General features: G+C 40.6%; 1 protein-coding gene across 4 annotated transcripts in view; it reads left to right on the plus strand.

Moving 5' to 3' along the window:
* The window catches only part of ccser2a (coiled-coil serine-rich protein 2a), a 616,376-nt gene that overhangs the window by 74,811 nt on the left and 518,223 nt on the right, over positions 1-23,342 (plus strand). For all 4 annotated transcript variants that reach the window (XM_072583583.1, XM_072583585.1, XM_072583586.1 and 1 more), the window contains one exon: positions 229-437. In XM_072583583.1, the coding sequence (XP_072439684.1) occupies positions 229-437 (209 nt within the window). The remainder of the gene's footprint in view (positions 1-228; positions 438-23,342) is intronic.

Consider the following 23,342-nt stretch of genomic DNA (forward strand, 5'->3'; position numbering starts at 1 on the left):
GTAAAATGGCTGCTCTCAGTGCTGTATATTTGTCTTTACATGTGGTAAAGGTGTATCTTGATTAGAATAAGTGCAATCTGGGATGTATATCTGATTCCCAATTCCTAAACCATTGAAACCATTGAATGTAAATATCGTCGATATCATAGTATTTTTTTAGAAAAGATTTTTTTTCTATTATGGTTATAATAACTTATTTTTTTTTGTCACTTTTTGTCTTTTGAGTAGACCAGTGTAAAGATTTGGCGAGTTCCCAGGCTACGGCATCAGGTAATGATCTTATGTCTCCAGATGCCAACTACGCAATGGGTTCCTCCTTTGAGCTTTCTCCTTCCAGTAGCTCTGCCGGAACGTACATGTGGGATGAAGAGGGCATGGAGGCACTTGGTACCATTCAGCAGTGTGGCAGCCTTGAATCTTCGGAGATGAACAGCCTGGTAAGAATAGTCACTCTAAGTTTTACTCAGGATGAACAGAAGTTAATTATACAAATGCTTCTGAAACCACTTCCACTGCTGGTCACAGCAACACCCCAGGGGAAGATAATATTTTTAAGAAATGGCATTTAAGTGAAGTTTATTGTTGTTATTTTGTGTTTAATAATAAATTGGTCAGTATAAACTTGCAGTAATTAAATTGATGTAATTATGGAAGTTTCTGTAATCGTAGAATGAGAGCTCCTTCTGTGTTGTACAGACCTGTTTGGTCACACTGATATCATCATGTAAGGGTCTCATATAAAAAATGAAAAGTAATTAACTTTAAGGGGAAAAAGGAGATCGACTTGCAGCATTGAACTGTAGGCTGGAGCATTATTCAACTCAGTAGATTGAAAGCTGCACAGCAGAGACACCATGTGGAAAACTTAAGCATCTACACCTTCAGTAGTAAAGCCAGTGATCCATTGAGAGTGTAGCTGATGTGTATATTAACTCAGTCCATCTGCCTTGGCGCCATTTCCCTTTTGTTTTTTGCTAGTGAAAACCTAATCACTGAAGAATTAAAACTGTTATTTTAACTACTGCTTTTTGAAAGATAGAGTTCCAGACTATCCCCATCCTTTGCATGAAGAAATGTTTCCAAACACCGAAATAACCTGGCTGTGGTTTTAAGATAATGTCCTGTCATCCTCAATGCTCCCACAAGCAGTGAGGTTTCTATTTATACAGCCTGTCACTTTCTTTCCAAATCATTAAAGTCTTGAATCAAACCATTCCATGACATGCAAACATGAAAATAAGAGTAGACCATTCAGCCCCTCGGACTTGTTCTGCCATTTGATAAGGTCATGGCTAATCTGATTGTGGCCTCGACGTTACTTTCCTCTGTACCCCATAAACCCTTTGACTCCTTTGTTAGTCAAGAATCTAGCCATCTATTAGTGCATTGGAAATATTCCTTGCTTTTTGTAGAGTAGGGTTTGGGGCTTGGGAAGAGAATATCACACACTCTGCTATCTCTGAGAGAGAAATTTCCTTTTCATTTGGTCTTTCAAGGGCAAACATTTTTTTTAGTATTCATCTTTTCAAGTCCCCTCAAGCTCGTATGTATTTTAGAACTGACATTCAATGGCATTGCCATCATTGAAATCCCCACTATCAACATTCTGGGGGTTGCCATTGACCAGAAGCTGCATTGGATTATTGGAAATACCGTGTCTACGAGATCGGGTCAGATGCAAGGAATCCTGCAGTGACTAATTCACTTCCTGACTTTCCAAAGAGGTGTGCAGGCTTTGGGGCTATCAGGAGGTGATTTGCTTGTTGCAGAAATCCTAGCCTTTGATCAATTTTAACAACCATAATATTGAAATATCTGGCCCTGTTAAGCTTCTGACCAATGATAAGATGCAGGATTTTGATGGTTGGGTGTTTAGCGATGGTAAAGACATTGAATATCTTTGGTAATAGTTGGATTCTTTCTTGTTGGAGCAGTTCTTGTGGGGTAGCAATGTTACTTATTTTTAAATTTAATTTTTTAATTCATTCAAAGGATAAGGGCATCATTTATTGCCTGTCCGAAGAGCATCTCACCCAGACTCACTCACTCCCCCCCCAAATCCTTGTAACCCTGCATTTCCCATGGCCAATCCATCTAAACCTGCCTGTTTTGGGACCATGGGAGGAAACTGGAGCATTTGGAGTAAACCCACACTGACAAGGGGAGAATGTGCAAACTCCACATAGACGTTTGCCCTAGGCTGGAATTGAACCTGGGTCCCTGGCTCAGTGCTAAGACGCACCGTGTTGCCTCTTGTTTATCATTTGCATAAAGTGTGAACATGACATATATCAATTAGAAAATAGTGACTGCCAATACTGAATATCCCCCATTTCATTTATTTTTCTACCATTGTGGACCATACCTAACCCCCTGAAAATATATCAAGGAGATTGCCTCCAACTTAATTTAACTTATTTTACAGGCAAATGTAAGGTGTTGCGTTTCAGATATGACTCAATTGGTCAGGCTACTCGACTTTAAGTGAAACATGCTTTATTCTTACACTACAGTTAAAATACAAATGAAAGAAAGGAGAATTGATGTAACTTTATTGGAAAACTTAACAGAATAATAGATTATTTAACTGCTAAAAAACAACTTAACTAATATAGTGACATCCCATAAACACACCCGGGACAAAGATAAATTCAGCAAAATAGATTGTCACATGTGCAATGTTTCCCCAGTCCAGGAGGAGCGAACATAAACAGAAAACTCTGGTAGAGAGAGGGGCATGGTAGCTTCCACAACTAACTTCAAAATCCCAACAATGATTGCTAGTTAAACTAAAACTCTCTGGTTTTGTGGGAGCCTGACCTCACCCATTCATCAATTAAAAAAAATGCCTAAGGGGTCTCAAGCTGTTGACTTTATTGGCTTGGATGAGACAGATGGGCATGTAGGGCTCAAAGCCTCTCTTCCAAAAAAAAGCTGGATAAAATACACCTTTTTAAAGTCATTGTAGCATCAAAGTATGCCATCTTACTGGATGTTGTACATATGCCCTTGGTGAAAAAGTATTAATTTAAATCTTATAAGAAAACTGAAATAATGATCTTTCAGTCTGTATGTAAGGAATGTAGTGTTTAAAAAGATTAATATTCCATAGTCAATTAATTTTACACTTTTCCTGCTGCAACAGAACCTATCTGGAAACTGAACCTGCAGATAGTAGATGGTGAATCACAGAATGTAATAATAAAAAAACAATTACAATAGTGAAGACATTTTAATTTTTCTTTCCCACCCTGTGCTTGTGCTTTTTAAACAATTCTTCCCTTGGCAGGGGAGCAGTGAGGTAACTTTATCTCACACTTGTTTTGTTCATTTGTGCGAAATTGATAACAACAGCTGGAACACTAGTCATATGGATGTTTCAGAAGCTCACACATAACTTCAGTTGAATGAAGTCATTGTTTTGGACAAAATATTTATTTCAAGCTTTTTGAAGGCTACCTTTTGTAAACATATGATTTGATACTGAGCTAGAAGCTGAGCTGAAGGGTAGAAGTAATGTAATGAATTTTGAGTTAGTGACTGTATGATGCATTTCATCATGGGTACCAAATGACACAGCTGGTAGGCTAGGGACATGATTTATGTGCCAAATCTTTGAACAACGTGAACTCACTCCCTCTTCCTATACAAATAATTAATTCTCCATAAGACATACCTCAATGATTTTTAACTTTGATTATTACTTCAGGTGCATATTAACCTGCTCAGTCTTCCACAGCATGAATATAATGTAGATTCTGATTTCTGAATGTACCAAAATGATTTTTGGTGAAGCCAACTGCAGCTTCTAAATAACGTTGCCATAGACCAATTCAAAGAAATGCTGAATTAACTGTTCATACTCCAATAGAACATTTATTACCTGAATGACTCTTTATAAAATTGAAATTTTGTTTATTGTCAACATGAATATGCCAATAAAAATAAAATGTATTCTTCCCTGAAAAATATATGGACACATGCGCAACTAATGAAAGTTCTTTTAAAAACATGGCAAGCTTCTCTCATTGTGCTTCCTCTAACTTGGGCAGAGGGTTTTCTTGTAGCCTGGTTACAAGGTGTGGCTGTGCTCTGCTACCTTATGGTGGTCATTCCTCCTTTTGAATCTAAACTGTGTCTGGAGTATTAGGTGCTCACGTTGCAGTTCCTTGCTCAGATCCAGACCTGGGTGGTTCTTGTACAGAATGTTAAGCTGGCAAGAAATTGCAGGATAGGAACTGAAATTTGTTTCATTTTCCTATTTGAGAGGTGTGAAGTCAGTTAAACTGGTCATGATAAGATCAAATAAGCATAGTCAGTAATTCCCTGTGGATCAGGGGTATATAATGTATTTATCCAATGGTGGTGAGGGTTTTCTTGACTTTTAGTCATTGGTCAATACAATAAGCACTAAGTCTGTTTAATGGAGATGCTTTCTTATGTAAGGGTGATTGAGTATGTGCAACTCTGAGGTCCTGAGGAAGTTTATTTGTATTTATTTCACTGTACTGTATAAATTGCTCCAGTAATACATGACTCATATTGTGTTGTTGCTGCAGGGTCAATCTACAGGGTGCAAAAGTGTAGTCACCCCCATTTATTCATTGTAATAAATTAAAATGGATTTGTAAAGATATGGAAATGTCTTTTTGGGATGTCCCAGGTTTTTTGTAAATTGTCCTTGCAATTCCCAAAATTGGTCATTCCCCTTCACTAAAAAGTAATACACCTTTACTCAAGACTTCACTCTGCCATCCAGTGGCCAAAAGAAAAACAATGTTTTGGGATCTCAACTGCAATGATTCCTCACATTTCTGTTAAATAAACCATTCATTTTGTAGTAGAGTGCTCTCACATGCAGGAAAACACACAGAATATTTTCAGATTTTGGTTGAAATCTTTTTTCTTTGAGCCAATCCCTTAACATCCATGGAACTGTATTCAGTACTGGAACTTGTCTATATTAGGAATTTTTATCACCACAATATATCTGTTTGTATATTGTGAAAATGAGCAAGCACTAATCATTTAACCAAGAAGCATACAAAAGCAAATTAAGAGAAAATTACACAAGGAAATGCCGCATGAATATGAGCATTTGGTTCACAAATTCCAATGACAGTGTCTAATATTCGTTTTTTATTTGCTAATCAAAAATTCAATTAATTACATCTGTATTTCTAGTTGGGTTTATGTTACTAATGGGTAGAATGTTGGATAACACTGCGTTAGGATATTGTTACATGGTCTTTGCATAATGGGGTGAGGTGCAGTGAAAACTGTACTTTTGGGAATATCTGTGTTTGCTGAAATAAGAGCATAAAATGCAGCAAGTCAGACAGCATTTTTAGAATTATTTTTCATGGGATGTGTACATCACTGATAAAGCCAGCATTTGTTGCCCATCTCTGAATGGCCTTGACCTTAATGTCTGTCTGGGCCATTGTTCAGAGGTCAGTTAAGAGTTGAGCATATTGCTGGAAGTCTTGGGTTATATTAGGACAGACCAAGTAAGGATGTCAGATTTGCTCTCCTAAAGGGCACTGGTGAACCAGATGTTTGTGACAATGTCCATATGGTTGTCATTATCCCAGATTTTATATTAGATTCCCTACAGTGTGGAAACAGGCCATTCTGCCCAACCAGTCCACACTGACCCTCCGAAGAGTAACGCACCCAGACCTACTTCCCTCTGACTAATGCACCTAATGCTATGGGCAATTTAGCATGGCCAATTCACCTAACCTGCACATCTTTGGACTGTGGAAGGAAACCGGAGCACCTAGAGGAAACCCACGCAGAGACGGGGAGAATGTGCAAACTCCACACAGACAGTCACCCGAGGCTGGAATTGAACCTGGGACCCTGGTGCTGTGAGGCAGCAGTGTTAGCCACGGAGCCACCTTTAAGCCCATTAGTTTCAAATGTTACCATCTGCCATGGTGTGATTCTAACCCATGTCCCCAGAACATCAGTCTGGGATCTGAATTACTAGTCCAGTGACATTAACACTATGCCACTGCCGCCCAACCCCCAACCTCATCTGGGGAGAGAAACCTTTGCAGAAAGGTCAACGATCTAAAACATTTGCTTTCCAGATTCGCTGCCATGTTTTTCTATCTACCTTTTGCTCTTCTTTCAGATTTCCTGTGTCCACAGTATTTTGCTTTTGAATGGCATTTGCTGCTTTCATGGAGGGGTTGCCTTGACACTGTGTAAACTGCTCTAGACCAACCGCATCTTTTATTCTTTTGATTTTGTTTCTTCAGAAAACTACATACCTTCAGTGACTTCCTCATTACAAAGATGGATCCTTTCATGTGTTTTGTTGACTCCTTCCTTTTCGCATATTACAGTTGCATTGGTACTCTTAAACTCAAAGCAATTATTTTAATTCACAGCATGTCGATGTGTCTGTAATCAACTCTTTGAGAGTCTGATTCTTGTACCAGACTATTGGAGTGCCTGTTGCAGCTTTATTCCTACCAAACAAAATCCAGTGTAGGAACTGTCGTAAACATTTCAGCAACGTTTGAAACAGGTGGTTGTTGCAATATTTTGCATAAGTAACAGGTGCTGAATGAAATTGAAGGTTAAAAAAAGATATCTAATCAAATCCTCTCGGGAATACACTAGTCCCACTGACCACTGCAATGTTCCTGGAAAATACTCATCCAGCATGGGATTGGGAAGATGGACCTCTTTGAGGGACAAATTGGAACAGTGCAAAAATGTTTGTCAAATGATGAGTAAAATAATGTCCATGATTGGTAAGCAGGTGTATACTTTGCTGAATACAATTTTATTTCATGTTTTCTTTGGTTTTATATTAGTATCAGTCATTGAGATTTGAATTTCAAGAGCATTTTTCAATTAACGCCATGGAACAGAAATCAAATCTGTGGGCAATTGCATAATTTCTGACAGCCCAGGGACAAAGACGAGAAGGCAATCATAAAATTAATATCAAAAGTGAATGCAAAATATTGTCCTGTTAAATATAAAATCAAACATCTGTGTTTGTCACAAAACAGAAAAGTAGTGTTGTAGATATTTGTAAAGAGGGAATGTTAATATTTTGGATATAGACTGCCAGAAGATAAGTAAATCTTTAAATAAGGTGGGAGAGGGGCAATGGCCTAATGGTATTATCACTAGACTATTGATGCAGAAACTCAGCTACTGTTCTGGGGATCTGGATTCAAATCCCACCTTGGCAAATGGTGGAATTTGAATTCAATAAGAATCAACATGAAACCATTGCTGATTGTTGGAAAAACCCTTCCGGGAAAGAAATCTGCCATTCTTACTTGGTCTGGCCTATATGTGACTCTAGATCCACAGCAATGTGGTTGATTCTTAACTACCCACGGAAGCGGCCTAGCAACCCATTCAGTTCAAAGACACCTAAGAACATGCAACAAATGCTGGCCAGCCATTGCGACACCCATGTCCCATGAGTGAATTAAGAAAAAGTTGAATTCAAACACAGGGGAAATAAGTGTTACTGGTTTGAATGGCCTCAAAACAGGAAATTGATGGTTGATGTAAGACGTAATCTAAGTCTAAATAACAAAAAACACAAGAAGAATTCTGAAACTCCACAGAAATTGCCCACACAATGAGAAGGTTTATTTGAAAAAAGAGTGAGTATAGGTAAAACTCACACTGGAGCTCATTCAGACTCCTGAAAAGGAAAGACAAAGCAAGATAAAAAGTGCAAGCCCCTATATGTTGGTGCTCCTCTTAATGTTATGGTTACTATATCTGGCTACCATCCCATCTGTGGCTAAGTATCAAAGTTGTCAGATATATGCACCGTGCAATTACTCTATTTCCCAGTGGTTCAAATAAGACACAAAAATTCATGACTCTTCATTTACCTCATTACACACTTTGTTACCAGCATATCTTTGCAGTGACAGTTATTGATATTTGCTGTATCGTGGCCTGATACCAGCTAATGGTTGTCCACCAACCAATGGGCTTGTCACAGAATCAGGCATTTGATAAATTTTCATGTTGTTGCTGTAAAGTTGCTTTGAAGTAACACAGACATTCCTAAAGCTTGATGTATTCATTATGTGGTAGGATTTCAGTTTTTTTGAAAATGTTTAAACACAAATCTTTAGCACAACCAGTGAAGTCCTCAGATATTGAATGTTGAAAATATTTAAGGGGCTATTGATCAATATACAGATCTTAATTTAAGTTTGTCATGAAAATGTAGAATGACACAGCAAAGAAGGAGGCCATTCAGCCCATTGGGCCAATATTAGCATTTAGAAAGAGGCGTTCAATTAATCTCACTTTATCGCTCTTTTACCTTTCATTTAAGGAAATATGTCAGAATTCTCAAAAGATACTCTGAGAAAGGAAGACTCCAGCAGAATGACAGCCATCTGTGGCTAAGTAAAGAAGTTAAAGAATATAATAAACTTAAAGAAAAAGCATATAATTGTGACAAATGTTTGGCACATCAGGAGATAAAATGGAATATTAGATTAGATTAGATTCCTTACAGTATGGAAACCGGCTCTTTGGCCCAACCAGTCCACACTGAGCCTCCAAAGAGGGCTTTTGCCCGAAACATCGATTTTCCTGCTCCTCGGATGCTGTTTGAACTGCTGTGCTTTTCCAGCACCACTCTAATCCTAAACACCATTGGCCAAGTCATATGAGTACCTGCACTGTACATGGCACCACCCACCATGAAAGCAGCAGGTGTTCATGTGACATGGTACATTGAATTTGAACGTTGAGCGTTCTGTTCAAAAATGTAGAATTGACAAAGCAACATATTAGCTTGTGCATATTCTGCAACAGTCCATTTTTAATCGATTTTATTGCTGTTTAATGCTTATATTCAAACATGGTTAAGCTTTAAAGTTAAGTATGCCTGATGAATCAAATGCGCAGACAATTGATTGTGCTGATGTATTAAAATAATACATCAAAAAAATGTGGGTTTGTGCTAATGATTTTCCACACACTTGATTCATTGTTGTAACCTTGGTTGAGTTGTATGTCAGCGAGTTTGATTCAAGACAGAGGGAAAATAAACCTGATTTTTTTTTACACTTGCTAGGGCCAGATACATTATGGCCTTAGCTAGAGCTTAAGAACAGAGTGATTATGTGCAAATGTAAAAATTGAGTCTTTTTTTAATAAAATGAATCAAACATAGCAATTAATGTAATTGCATATATGTCAATCTGTTTTTGATCACAAAGTCCCACAGATTATAAATGACCCTTGAAATGTAATAAAACTTCTTCCAAGATAAATACAGGTTGAATTTAGGAGAAAGAGAGCTCTTCAGCTTCTCTGTATACATATCTGAGCTGCATTGTTATGACCCAAATATGAATTTCTCTTTGAGGCAGTAGAATGCTTATTCATAGCCATTAGACAGAGATTAATTGATGTAAAAAAAAATTAGTCACTGGAGCAGTGAGAGGTTTACTTATGCAAAAATCCATAAAAATGCTATTGTTTAAATAGCAGGAAATGAAATTGAAAAATTGAAAGCTCAAGGGCTGTGTATTGAACTGCATTTCAATGAACTGTACTCTGGATCTGAGAAATGTAATTTACATCTGCATTTCCTCAGATAGGCTTTACCTTATTTTAGCTGTTCTGTTTTTGGCAGACATTAAACAATGCCCAAAAGCTTTTTCAAATGAGAGAAGGGAAAACTCAAATTGTTGATAGCACACAGTCATTCTGATTCATTCCCATAGTACAGAGTGAATTCCCCCATTTCACTATTGCCATCAAAACAGTTGACTAATGCTGTTTCAATGAGGAGTGTAGAAGAACATACCAGTAACAGCACTAAGATGACCTGGAAATGAAGGACCAATCTGGTAAATCCGCAACATAGCATTATATACCAAACAACAGAATCACAGTGCAGTACGCATGACAAAATGATCCCACAAACACTCGATTAAATCAAAACTTGATAATCCCTGCCACATGCAAACATCAAATCAGGAGGTGTAGATCAAAGAACCTGAGCAAACCTGACTCAATGCGAATTAGGTGGGAATCTCTCCACTGGCTGACATCACATTGAGCACAAAATGATGGTTGTATTTGTTAGATCCTGAACATCTCAGTGCCAGGACATTACTGCAGACGTTCCTCAGGACAATCTCTGAGACAAAACCATCTTTGACTGCTTTATCAATGATCTCCCCTCTATAAAAATCAGAAATGCAGACATTCACTAATGCAGAATGTCCAGTTCCATTTACAGTTCCTCAGACAATGAAGCAGTCTGTGCGCACATTCAACAGACCAGGACAAACTAGAGACGAGAGTTGATTTTTGACAAATGTCAAGCAATGACCATCAGCAATAAAAAATCTTCCAATGGCATTACCATAAACTGCACCTGCAACAACTTTCTGGATGTCTTAATTGATCAGAAACTGAAAAAAGACTCGTCATATGAATACTGTGGCTACAGGAGCAGATAGGCTTGGAATCTTGCAGCAAGTATCCTTGACACCCCAAAGGCTGTTCACCATTGACAAGGCCCAAGTCTGTGATGGAATACTCCCCAGTTGCCTGGATAAGTGAAGCTCCAAGAACACTCAAGACGCTTGACACTATCCAGAACAAAGCCATAGCAGCAGTGTGTACCAATTACAAGATGTCCTGCAGTACTTTACCAAGGCTCCTGAGACATTTTTCAAAATCCTTGACCACTACCATCGAGAAGATTAAGAGCAGTCAATGCATGGAAACACCATCATCTGCAGGCCCTTTCCAAGTTGCAAACCATCGTGACTCGGAAGTATCTCCTTTATTGTCACTGGGTCAAATTCTTGGAACTTCCTCTCTAATGATTTTGTGGGTGTATGTACTTGAAATGAACAGCAGTTCAAGGGGGTAGCTCGCCTGTGCCCCTTAAAGGGCAATGACTGCTGATCCAGTCAGCCAAGTTCAAATCTTATGAATGAATTAAAAAAAAATGATTGAATCATCTGCAAGCTCCCCTCCAATTGCAATTCAATCAGCCATGGGTGAGGCCACATTGGATTTGGTACTGGGTAATGAACCCGGCCAGGTGTTTGATTCGGAGGTAGGTGAGCACCTTTGTGATAGTTTAGATCAGAGTGGTGCTGAGAAGGCACGGCAGATCCGGCAGTATCCAAGGAGCAGGAAAATCGACATTTCGGGCAAAAGCCCTTCATCAGGAATAGAGGCAGGAAGCCTCCAAGGTGGCTTCCCTGGAAGCTTCCTGCCTGTATTCCTGATGAAGGGCTTTTGCTCGAAACATCGATTTTCCTGCTCCTCGGATGCTGCCTGACCTGCTGTGCTTTTCCAGCACCACTCTGATCTAAACTCTGGTTTCCAGCATCTGCAGTCCTCACTTTTGCCCACTTTTGTGATAGTGACCACAATTTAGTTATGTTTATTTTAGCGATGGAAAAGGATAGGTATCTATCACAGGACAAGAGTTACAGCTTGGAGAAAGGCAATTATGATGCGATTAGGCAAGATTTAGGATGTATAAGATGGGGAAGGATACTGCAGGGGATGGGCACAATTGAAATGTGGAGCTTATTCAAGGAACAGCTACTGTGCGTCCTTGGTAAGTATGTATCTGTCAGGCAGGGAGGACGTGGTTGAGTGAAGGAACCGTGGTTTACTAAAGAAGTTGAATCTCTTGTCAAGAGGAAGAAGGCGACTTTTGTAAGTACGAGACATGAAGATTCAGTTCAGGCGCTTGAGAGTTACAAGTTAGCCAGGAAGGACTAAAGAGAGGGCTAAGAAGAGCTAAGAGGAGACATGAGAAGTCGTTGGCAGATAGTACCAAGGAAAACCCTAAAGCTTCCTATAGGTATATCAGGAATAAAGGAATGATGAGAGTAAGATTAGGGCCATTCAAGGACAGTAGTAGGAAGTTGTGCGTGGAGTCGGAGGAAATAGGAGAAATGCTAAATTAACATTCACACTGGAAAAAGACAATGTTGTCAAGGAGAATACTGAGATACTTGCTATTAGACTAGATGGGATTGAGGTTCACAAGGAGGAGGTGTTAGCAATTCTGGAAGCGGGATTCAAGATAACGACAATCTGAATAGATTAGCCTTACTGAGCTCTGCACCCCAACCCAAGGTAGTAATATATTTTCACCCTCCATTTTAGTTGTTTTTGGAAAAAAATTATTGTTAAATGGTAAAACAAAGATTTTAAATTCTTTTTCAAGCTTGCAAAAATGACTACGGGGAAGCAAATGGCCAAGTCTCAACCTTCGGGACACTTGAAAACAGCGGGCGGGCCCGAGACTGCAACTGGGGAATCGGCTACAGTTCCCTCTGCATCTGTGAAGAAAATGCCTGTGCAGCAGAATATCATGGAGGAATTCTGAGCAATCCTACAGCTGATCCGGGAGATGAGGGAAGAGACTCGTAATCAACTGAAGCCCATCTCAGCCATGCTACAAAAGGAGGAGAAGTAGTTGGAAGGCCTCGGGAAGCGAGTTGAAGAGGTTGAGGGACGGTATGCAGCATCAGAGACCGAATTCGAGTCCTCGGCGGGGCGGATTCAAACCCTTGAGAAACCGGTTCGGGTCCTGACTGAATAAGTTGATGACCTGGAAAATAGAGGTAGGAGGAAAAATATCCGGGTTGTTGGCCTGCCGGAGGAATTAGCCAACAAGGGTTTTTGAAGACTGGCTGCCACAATATCTTGGCTGGGATGCCAAGGCGGACCACGTGAAGGTTGACAGAGCTCACTGGGTTGCGGAGCGCAGATTCGGTCAGGGTCAGCACCCCTGCCTGGTTCTGATACGATTTCAATGCTACGGGGACAAGCAGAAAGTCATGGAAACTTCTAGAAGGTGGGGAGAGATCCGCAGGACCTGACTTAAGATAATGTTTTTCCAGGACTTTTCTGCGACAGTGATCCATAAGAGGAAATGGTTTGATGAGGTTAAGAGAAGGTGAAAAGACCTTGGTATTCAATATTCAATAAGCTACTCAGCGATGCTTCATCTTACTTACGATGAGACTGTGTGGACATTTCATTCCTTGGAGCAAGCCAAAAACTTCTTGGACACTTTAAAATGATGTAGATATATTTATGGACATGGACAATAGCGTCTAGGGTTTTTTTTTGGTCTTGCTTTTATTTCTCTACTTTCACTCTTTTCCCAAAGAAGCTGTTGTTGATGGTTTTTTTTTCTGTCTGAGTTGGAGTGGTATTGATATATTGTGGGGGTTGGCAGAGTGCTCACTGTTTTTGTTATACCTTTGTGCTTATAGTGTCTTTTGTTTGGTTTCTTCCATTGTTTGGGTTTGGTTTTGGAGTGGGGTGGGGCTCAAGCTGGAAGTGGGGATGGAGGTGTGTGCGGGGAATGTAAGTACCCTCCGTGGGCAGGAGGTAGAGTCCCCCATTAAGTGCCTTTTGTGTTTTGTAGTTTTTTTTTGTCTTTTTTGTAAATAGAGTCTATGAGTCTCTTTTTGAATATGCTCAGCGTGTTGTAAGACAAGTTCTTGCTCTTGGCAGGTCAAAGCTGACTAAGGATCTTGGTTAGCATTCTTAAATGGTGCACCTGGAATATCAGAGGGATTCATTCACCAGTTAAAAGAAAAAAAAGGTGTTGTTCGAGCCTTAGAAAGGAGAGGATGTTACAGGAGACTCATCTTAATGACAAGGAACACTTGAAGTTACAGCAGGGTGGGTTTGATCAGGTGTTTTTCTCGTCTTTTCGTACTGGGAGAAGAGGAGTGGCAATACTTATCTGGAAGGGTCTCCCATTTAATTTAATAAATTGTGTTAAAGATGAGTATGGTCGGGTTTGTTATCCTTAAGGCCCTTTATAGATAGTGAGGAATATGGTATTTTGAATGTCTACTGTCCTCTTGCCCACCCTCTTAAATTTCTGACTAATGCGCTATCTAATGCATTATGGATCCTGTGCTGGATAGAATGTCCAAAGGCCCCACCCCCAAAGCTTTCTTCACATTCTAAGTAGTTGGGTGATCTATGTGTGGCACTGGGGTTGGTAGACATTTGGAGACGTCTGCACCCTATGGGCAGAGGTTTTACATTCTTTTCCAATCCTCATAAATGCCACACAAGGGTTGATTATTTCCTAACTCACGCAGCTGTTTTAGATTTACTATAATCCTGTTCGATTTGGAATATTGCCATTTCTGATCCTGCGGTGGTGTATTTAATGGTTAAGATTTAGAGTGATGCAGTGGGCTCATGGTACTGGCTCATGGATCCCTTCATCCTCAAGGACAAGTTTGTACAATACCTCTCTAGGGAATTTGATGTTTTTCTGGCTACCAACTCAGGTGCAACTAATAATCTGTCCAATCTTTGGGAGGCTGCGAAGGCCTATACAAGAGGGATAATTATCTCATACTCTGCCAGCCAGAAGGGAGAACAGCAACATCTACTTGAAGCATGACTGAAGGCAGCTGAGATGGCATATTACAAAAGACCGTCTGTGACTAAGCTGCAGCAGATCATAGCTCTCCGATCCACCTTAAACTCCATGCTAACACATACAGCAAGGAAGGAACTTGCCTTTGCAAAGCAGAGGCTGTTTGAGCATGGTGATAGGCTGGGTTAATACTTGGCATATTTGGTCAGGAAGAAGAATGCCTCCCAGGCTATTGCTTCTATCAGGGAAGGGAACAGCACTTTTATTTACGATGCTAAAAAGATCACTGAGACATTTTAGAGGTTTTACTCTGAACTTTACCAGTCTGAATGCTGTGAGGACAGATGGGATAAGATGGAGTTTTTTTAGGAATTTGGATCTTCCTGGTGTGTCTGCTGAACAGGTGGCTTTCCTTAGTGTTCCGTTAACAGCCCAAGAGATACAGGAGGTGGTGAGGCAACTTCAAAGTGGGAAGGCGCCCAGCCCTGATGGCTTGCCCAATGAGTTTTATAAAGAATTTGTAAGCATACTGTCAAGACCGATGCTAGACATGTATAACTATTCATATAGTTGGGATCGCCTCCCACCACTCTTGAGAGAAGCTAATATCTCCCTTATCCTGAATAAAGGGAAGACCCCAAAAGACTGTGCTTCTTACAGACCCAACTCACTTTTAGACTCTTATTTTAAAGTTTTATTGAAAACTCTGCATTGAGGTTGGAAAGGATTGTTGCCCTCTATTGTTAAGGAGGATCAGATGGGCTTTATAAAGGCTCACAGATCCTCTACTAATGTTAGGAGACTGCTTAACATGATTGAAGTGTGCCAACAGCAGTCAGTTCAAGGGTTTGTGGTTTCCTTGGACACAGAGAAGGCATTTAATGGTGTGGAAGGGCCGTATCTTTTTTGTACCCTGGAGTGGTTTGGCATGGGTGCAGTGTTTACTAGATGGGTGTGGGTCCTTTAGAGTGATCCTCTGGCGGCGGTTCTCACTAATAGTATAAGGTCTGATCATGTTAACGTTGGTAGGGGCAGTTGGCAAGGCTGTCCCCTCTCACCTTTGCTGTTCACATTGGTGATTGAGCCGCTGACACAGGCCATTTGTGGAGACCCTAATATATCTGCCCAAAGGTAGGGTCAGTGGTGCATAAGATCACATTATACACGGATGATGATCTCATTTTTCTTTCGTACTCGGCAGTGTTGGTGCCCCAGTTGATGCAATGTGTTAATTAATTTGGCTTTTCTCAGGTTACAAGATCAATTTTTCAAAATCGGAGGCTATACCTATGGAGGTTCTTTGGGGAATACTGGACGTTGAAGTTGGGTTCCTCTTTAAGTGGGCAGAAGGAGACTTTCTTTATTTGGGCCTCACTGTTGCCCCTAGTTTTGACCGGTTATTCTAGGCTAATTGTGTTCATTTGTTTGACAAGCTTAAATAAGACCTTCAAAGATGGGAGTTCCTTCCAATATCATGGCTCGGTCGAGTAGCTCTGAGTAAAATGAATATTCTTCCCCACTTATTATACCCTCTGCAGATGCTTCCCTTGCTTTTTCCTAGACAAATGTTTCACAAATTAAATGGTTATTTTAGTTATTTTATTTGGCGTGATAAATGGCCTCTTATCAAGCTTATGAAATTGCAAATGCCCCAGGGGTTGGGGGTGGGGGTGGGGGTGGGGGTGGGGGTGGGGGTGAGGGTGAGTGGATCTCCCAGATGTCAGAGGATATCGATTGAGTTCCCGTTTATCTTTTGTGAGTGATTAGGCCTGTGATGACTCAGCGTCGATTTGGTTGGACATTGAGGCGTCCCAGGCAAAGTGTGCTCTTATTAACCTGTTTCTGGAAAAAATGAGGATAGTTGTGGAATATTGCCACAATCCAGTAGTTATTAATCCTGTCAAAATAAGGAGGGCAGTGAGGCAGATGGAGTAATATGTGTAAATCATCTTTCCATACTCCCATAGTTGGTATGCCAGGTTTCTGGCCAAGAACAGTGGATCCTGGGTTTAAGTCCTGGGTGTCTTGTTTGGGTGACTTTGTTTGAAGATGAAACATTAATGTCATTTGATCAAATAACTCATAAGTATGGATTATCCAATAGGGATTTCTACCGTTTTTTGCAGATCAGAGATTTTGTCCGAAAAGAGACCACGCTCTTTGGTAGTGTGGATGAGCAGAGAGATCCCGGTGTTATAGATCTGATACGGAAAAGAGGGTGTTTCAGGCTAAGAGCACTCTTTCAGTGAATACTCTCTATCATTTGTTGGGAGGAGGTTCCTCAGGTGACATTGAGTGTTTATGGGAGGTCTGAAAGAGTGAGTTAGGGGTGGAGATCACTCTAGAAACTTGGGAGGACATCTGTGAGAGTGTGAGGAAGATTTCAATTTGTAATAGGACCCGTGCTTTGCAGTTAAAGGTTCCTCAGGGCTCATCTGGCCCCAGATAGTCTTGCAAAATTTAAGCAGGGTGCATCTTCAATGTGCCCCAAATGTAAAATAAATCCAATAACCCTCACTCATTGCTTCGTACATACTGGAGCACTGTGGCAGGAGTCGTAGAGACCGAAGTCAAGGCGAACCCAGTTTCTCTTTTCTGGATTTGCCGAATTTATGTCCCTTAGTTGTACATGGAAGAAAGCTTTTTAGCATCCTCATGTTTTGTGCAAGGAAGAATGTTCTGATGTGTTGGGTGTCTGAGAACGACCCCCCCCCCCCCCCCCACGTCTGTCGGGGAGCCATAAGTTAATTACCGCAAGGATGTGTTTTGGATTCACTGTTTGTCATTTTTAAAATGATCTGGATGAGGGCGTAGAAAGATGGGTTAGTAAACTTCCAGATGACACTACGGTCGGTGGAGTTGTGGATAGTGCAAAGGATGTTACAGGTTACAGAGGAAGTAGATAAGCTGCAGAGCTGGGATGAGAGGTGGCAATTGGAGTTTAATGTGGAAAATGTGAGGTGATCCACTTTGGAAGGAGCAACAGGAATACAGAGGACTGGGCTATAGTGGTAAGATTCTTGGTAGTGTGGATGAGCAGAGAGATCCCGGTGTCCATGTACATAGATCCCTGAAAGTTGCCACCCAGGCTGATAGGGTTGTTAAGAAAGCATACATGATTTAGCCTTTATTGGTAGAGGGATTAAGTTTCGGAGCCACAAGGTCATGTTGCAGCTGTACAAAACTCTGGTGTGGCTGCACTTTGAGTATTGCGTACATTTCTTGTCACTGCATTATAGGAAGGATGTGGAAGCTTTGGAAAGGGTTCAGAGGTGATTTACTAGGATGGTATGGAGGGAATGCCTTATGAGGAAAGGCTCAAGGACTTAAGGCTGTCCTCATTAGAGAGAAGAAGGTTGAGAGGTGATTTAATTGAGACATACAAGATAATCAGAGGGTTAGATAGGATGGACAGTGAGAGCCTTTTTCCTCAGATGGTGATGGCTAGCATGAGGGGACATAGCTTTAAATTGAGGGGTGATAGATATAGGACAGGTGTCAGAGGTAGATTCTTTTCTCAGTAGTAAGGACATGGAACGCCCTGCCAGCAACAGTAATAGACTTGCCAATGTTAGGGACATTTAACTGGTCATTGGATAAACATATGGAAAAAAATGGAATCGTGTAGGATAGTTAGGCTTCAGATTGGTTGCACAGGTCGATGCAACCTCCTGATGCTGTACTGTAATGTGCTGTAATATTCTATATTCTATTCCTTGTCACTGAATCAAAGTCCTGTAATTCCCTCCTGAAAGGACTGTGGATGTGCCTTCATTACATGAACTGCAGCAGACCCCTCGCTGCCAGCTTCTCAAAAGCAATTAGAGATTGATGATAAAGATTGACCTGGTCAATTATATTGAAGTCCAGTGAAAGAAGAAATAAAATAAAAATTGGAGGGCTGGGAACAAGTTTGTTGGTTTGCAGCTCAAACATTCTGTGATGGGGTGGGTGAAAAATATTTGGAAACTTTAAGAAAGCAAGGATAATATATGTGAACTCAAAGCGATCTTTATCTAAAGCTATTTCTCATTTTAAGAACACATTAGTAATTACTCATTTTGATCTTTTTGGCTCAAGTTCTCATCAATAATTAAAACTGGAAGCCTTGAGTGATTTACTGTTGAACAGTTCTCCATAGATGAACAGTGGGGAATAGGTGGTTGGAGCTGCTGGAGGCTAGAGACAAAGATATCACATTTCAACACACAATTTTTCTGTGATGGGGAAACTACAAGAAAATGACATTTCTCATCAGGTTCCTGAAGGGGTGAATATAATTCATAACTATAAGGTAACAAAAGGGAAGGAAATAGGATTTTATGAAGGAGAACTGTGGGATTAGGACATTATGAATCATGTTGTGGATTATATATGAGTTAGTTATGTGTTGGTAAACCAATGAATAAAAGTAGTCACAAACCAAAATAAGTACAGTGACAGTTACAGCAAATACTAAATACAATGGTAAAATCAACTCAGCAACTAATGTATCAATGCTTTCTTGTGTAAGGCATTGGCAACTATTATGTAATGCATGCGAACAACATTTTAGTACTTTTATGGTTATGGTTTGAAGATTAGGAAATTATCTAATTATTAACGCTCAGTTTATTAAACAGAATTAATAACCTCAAGCTGCTGCTAAGTTTGTTTCAGAAGCCACAAAATAGGGAAATTGTATGATAGCTTATTAAACTATGAAGACAACAAATGTTTCACTGGAGTTTAATTGAAGGTGCATTGGACGGAACAAATTTAATTTGGCTTTATCAGAAAAAGACTTACAGGGAGAACTCTCCATTTGGATACAGAAAGTTAGAAGACAGAGGGTGGTGGTGGAGGATTGTTTTTCAGACTGGAGGCCTGTGACCAGTGGACTGCCACAAGGATCAGTACTGGGTCCACTACTTTTCATCATTTATATATAAATGATTTGGTTGTGAGCATAAGAGGTATAGTTAGTAAATTTGCTGATGACACCAAAATTGGAGGTGTAGTGGGTAGCGAAGAAGGTTACCTCAGACTACAACGGGATCTTGATCAGATGGGCCAATGGGCTGAGAAGTGGCAGATGGAGTTTAATTCAGATAAATGTGAGGTGCTGCATTTTGGGAAAGCAAATCTTCACAGGACTTATACAATTAACGGTAAGGTCCTAGGGAGTGTTATGAACAAAGAGACCTTGGAGTGCAGGTTCATCGCTCCTTGAAAGTGGAGTCGCTGGTAGATAGGATAGTGAAGAAGGCGTTTAGTATGCTTTCCTTTATTGGTCAGAGTATTGAGTACAGGAGTTGGGAGGTCATGTTGCAGCTGTAGAGGACATTGATTAGGTCACTGTTGGAATATTGCGTGCAATTCTGGTCTCCTTCCTAGCAAAAAGATATTGTGAAACTTGAAAGGGTTCAGAAAAGATTTACAAGAATGTTGCCAGTGTTGGAGGATTTGAACCATAGGGAGAGGTTGAATAGGTGAGGCCCGTTTTCCCTGGAGCGTCAGAGGCTGAGGGGTGACCTTATAGAGGTTTACAAAATCATGAGGGGCATGGATCAGATAAATAGACAAAGTCTCTTCCCTGGGGTGGGGGAGTTCAGAACTAGAGGGCATAGGTTTAGGGTGAGAGGGGGAAGATATAAAAGAGGCAACTTTTTCATGCAGAGGGTGGTATGTATATGGAATGAGCTGCCAGAGGAAGTGGTGGAGGCTGTTTTGACTGCAACATTTAAGAGGCATTTGGATGGGTATATGAATAGGAAATTTTTAGAGGGATATGGGCCAGATACTGCCAGGTGGGACTAGATTGGGTTGGGATATCTGGTCAGCATGGACGAGTTGGACCGAAGGGTCTGTTTCCATGTTCTACACCTCTATGACTCTATGACCTCTGTGTAGATGGAAGAAAATCTACAGTGGGTTACAGTTCAAGCTTTTTCCTCTTCATTGCAGCTCCTCTTTACTTAAACACAGCCTGCTGTATCTCTTTTGGGACTAAAAGCACCATTTCTGCTTAATAGAACATGGGTGCTGGCCTGCCAAACTGAATTTGGTAGACCAGCAGGAGGCTGAAGGATACATCAAGCCAGCCAGCATCAGGAGGTGGGGAAATCAACGTTTTGGGTGGACCCCATCTTCCTGACAAGGGGATTGAGTATGGAGGGGGGAGCTGCAGATAAAGGGAATGGGGGGGGTGGGGGTTTGGGTGGGGAGAAGGGCTGAGTGGTGAGATAGTGATAGGTGAACATGGGTCGAGGGTATGACCTGGTTGGTTGATGGTGGAATGAATCCAGTTGGTAACTGGAAGGAAGGGTCATTCCTGATTAAGGGCTTTTGCCTGAAATGTCGGTTCTCCTGCTCCTCGGATACTGCCTGACCTGCTCTGATTTTCCAGCACCACACTCTCGACTCTAATCTCCAGCATCTGCAGTCCTCACTTGCGCCTAGCTGGAAGGAAGGGTCAATCAGAGGAATAGAAGGGAGGGGAAGGGGGTAGATAGGGAGTCGGGGGATGGGAAAGGAGGTAATTTGAAATTTGTTGAGTGAATGTTGAGTCCTCCAGGCTATAGGCTGTCCATGCAGAAGATGAGGTGTTGTTCCTCACATTTGTGGTCTGATTCGCTATGGCAATGGAGGAGGTCAAGGATGGTCGTGTCGGAAAGGGAGTGGGAGGGGAATTAAAATGGGCGGTGACCAGCAGGTCATAATGGCCTCTTGGGCCTGGCTGCAATGCTCGGCGAAACAGAATTTGGAACAAATAATTTTTGAATAAGTTGCCCATGTTTGACAATGTCTCATTCCGAAAGCAAATAGACTTTGAAAGTAGTTAAGCAGATCGATACAACTTTGGTCCAAGGAACTGATCCTAATGATGCCTATGAAGCCACATACAGAGCTTTATGAACTACTTTGAATAGCATACTGATGAAAAAATAGTTAATGGAAAAGATTCAAAGAAGAACAATCACAAACGATCTGAAGCTTTCAGATCCAAGCTTTCTTAATGTTTCAGATCCTGTGACCCTTCTTCAGATTCTTTCTTTCTGAGGACTGGTCATTGGACCTGAAACATTAACTCTGCTTTCTCTCCACAGATGCTGCCAGACCTGCTGTGTTTTTCTTGCAATTTCTGTTCTTGTTCCGGATTTTCAGCATTCTGTTTTGAAAACAAATGTACGTCCCAAATCAGAGGTGAAGGAACTGGCTGAGTAACATGGGCAAATTATTTTTTTGGTTTCTTCTGACAACTTACTATTTGTTGTGAGTAGAGTGGGCTATAGAAACTGTTACTTTGGAAAAAAAATCAAAGTTTGTGATTATTTTTATTTCCCAATATTAAATAATAATATTTTGTCTAAACCAATGTGGATATTTACATTTTCTAGTCATTTAGATTAGTGTTACAAATTTCCACGATGTCACACATTGCTCAGACAAATGCATTTAAGGATGTTGTACTTTGGAGGCAATGTTGAAAGGAGCCCCCTTCTGCCCTTTCTAGGGGTGTAGGTGGAAGTTGATGACCTCAAGACACTTCAGAGAAGAGCAGGGAAGTCTTCTTATGTCCTGATCAACATTCCTCCCTCAGCCATTGCTTTCCAAACCAGGTTAACTGGTCCCATATTTCTTTTTGTGGAATGCTGCAGTGTACCAAAAGACTGTAGCTTTTTCTGACACGACAATGGTACTTCCACAATGTGTTTCATTGTAAAGTATGTTGGGTCATTTTCCGTGTGCTACAGAACTGCAAGTTCATTTGCATTTACGTAATTCATCTTGTTCAGAAGCATCATGCAAGATAGTAAACTGCTCTGGAGCAGAATGACCCTTGGAACATACTGTGTGGACATTTCCTTAAAATGTTATACAGTAAAACAATGTCTTTGCTGCAGATATGGGATCAAATATTATCATAAATCATTTTTGCCAAAAGACAAACTGGCCTCTCACCAGGGATTTGGTTACACAGAAAAGAATGTGTGAACTTCTGTATGTCACAAACGTGATACCAAATTTCTTGATACTGAGTGATCCTTTTTCACGTTAATAATGGATTCTATTAGAATGCAAACGAACATTCATCCCAATATGACCTAGTCCCATTTGGCCCATATCCCTCCAAATCCTTCCTATTCAGATGCCTTTTAAATGTTGTACCACTTCCTCTGGCATCAAACTCTACGTGAAACAATTGCCCTTTAGGTCCCTTTTAAATCTTTCTATTCTCACATTCAACCTATGCACTCTAGCTTTGGACTCCCCTATCCTTGGAAATGTGCTTGGCTATTTACCCTATCCATGCCCCTAATCTTAAAAACCTCTATAAGGTCACCCCTTAGCCTCCAATACTCTGGGAAAAATCCTCAACCTATTCAGTCACTCCTTATAAATTAAACTCTCCAGCCCTGGCAACATTCTTGTAAATCTTTTCTGCATCCTCTTAAATTTAACAACATCTTTCCTGTGGAAGAGTAACCAGAATTGTCTGATAATGTGTTTTAAACCTACTTGGAGTGCAAAAATTAACTAAAACATATCAATGCAATGTATTGTGACTTTGTGTTGTAATAAAAGCAGAAATGGCAGCATTTGCTGCAAATACTCAGCAGGTCAGGAAACCTTGGAGAGTGAAACTGTTAACCATAAGCAGGATAGTGACTTGTCAACACTTTGTTTTATTCATTCAGCTATGTGGGCATTTATTGGTCATCCCTAATTGCCTCTGAGAAGGTGGTGGTGAGCTGATCTATTCTTGTAACTACAACATTTATATGGATAATCGAGTTCAGTTTGTCCCCAATTGTAACGTCAGGAAGAGTCCTCTCGACTCGAAACATTATCTTGCTTTCTCTCCATGGATGCTGCCTGACCCAGTGTGATCTCCAGCATTTTTTTGTTTTCGGTATGGTAATGACTTTATCTGGTTGACCAG

Source organism: Chiloscyllium punctatum, chromosome 13 (genome assembly GCF_047496795.1).
Source record: "Chiloscyllium punctatum isolate Juve2018m chromosome 13, sChiPun1.3, whole genome shotgun sequence".
Lineage (NCBI taxonomy): Eukaryota > Metazoa > Chordata > Chondrichthyes > Orectolobiformes > Hemiscylliidae > Chiloscyllium > Chiloscyllium punctatum.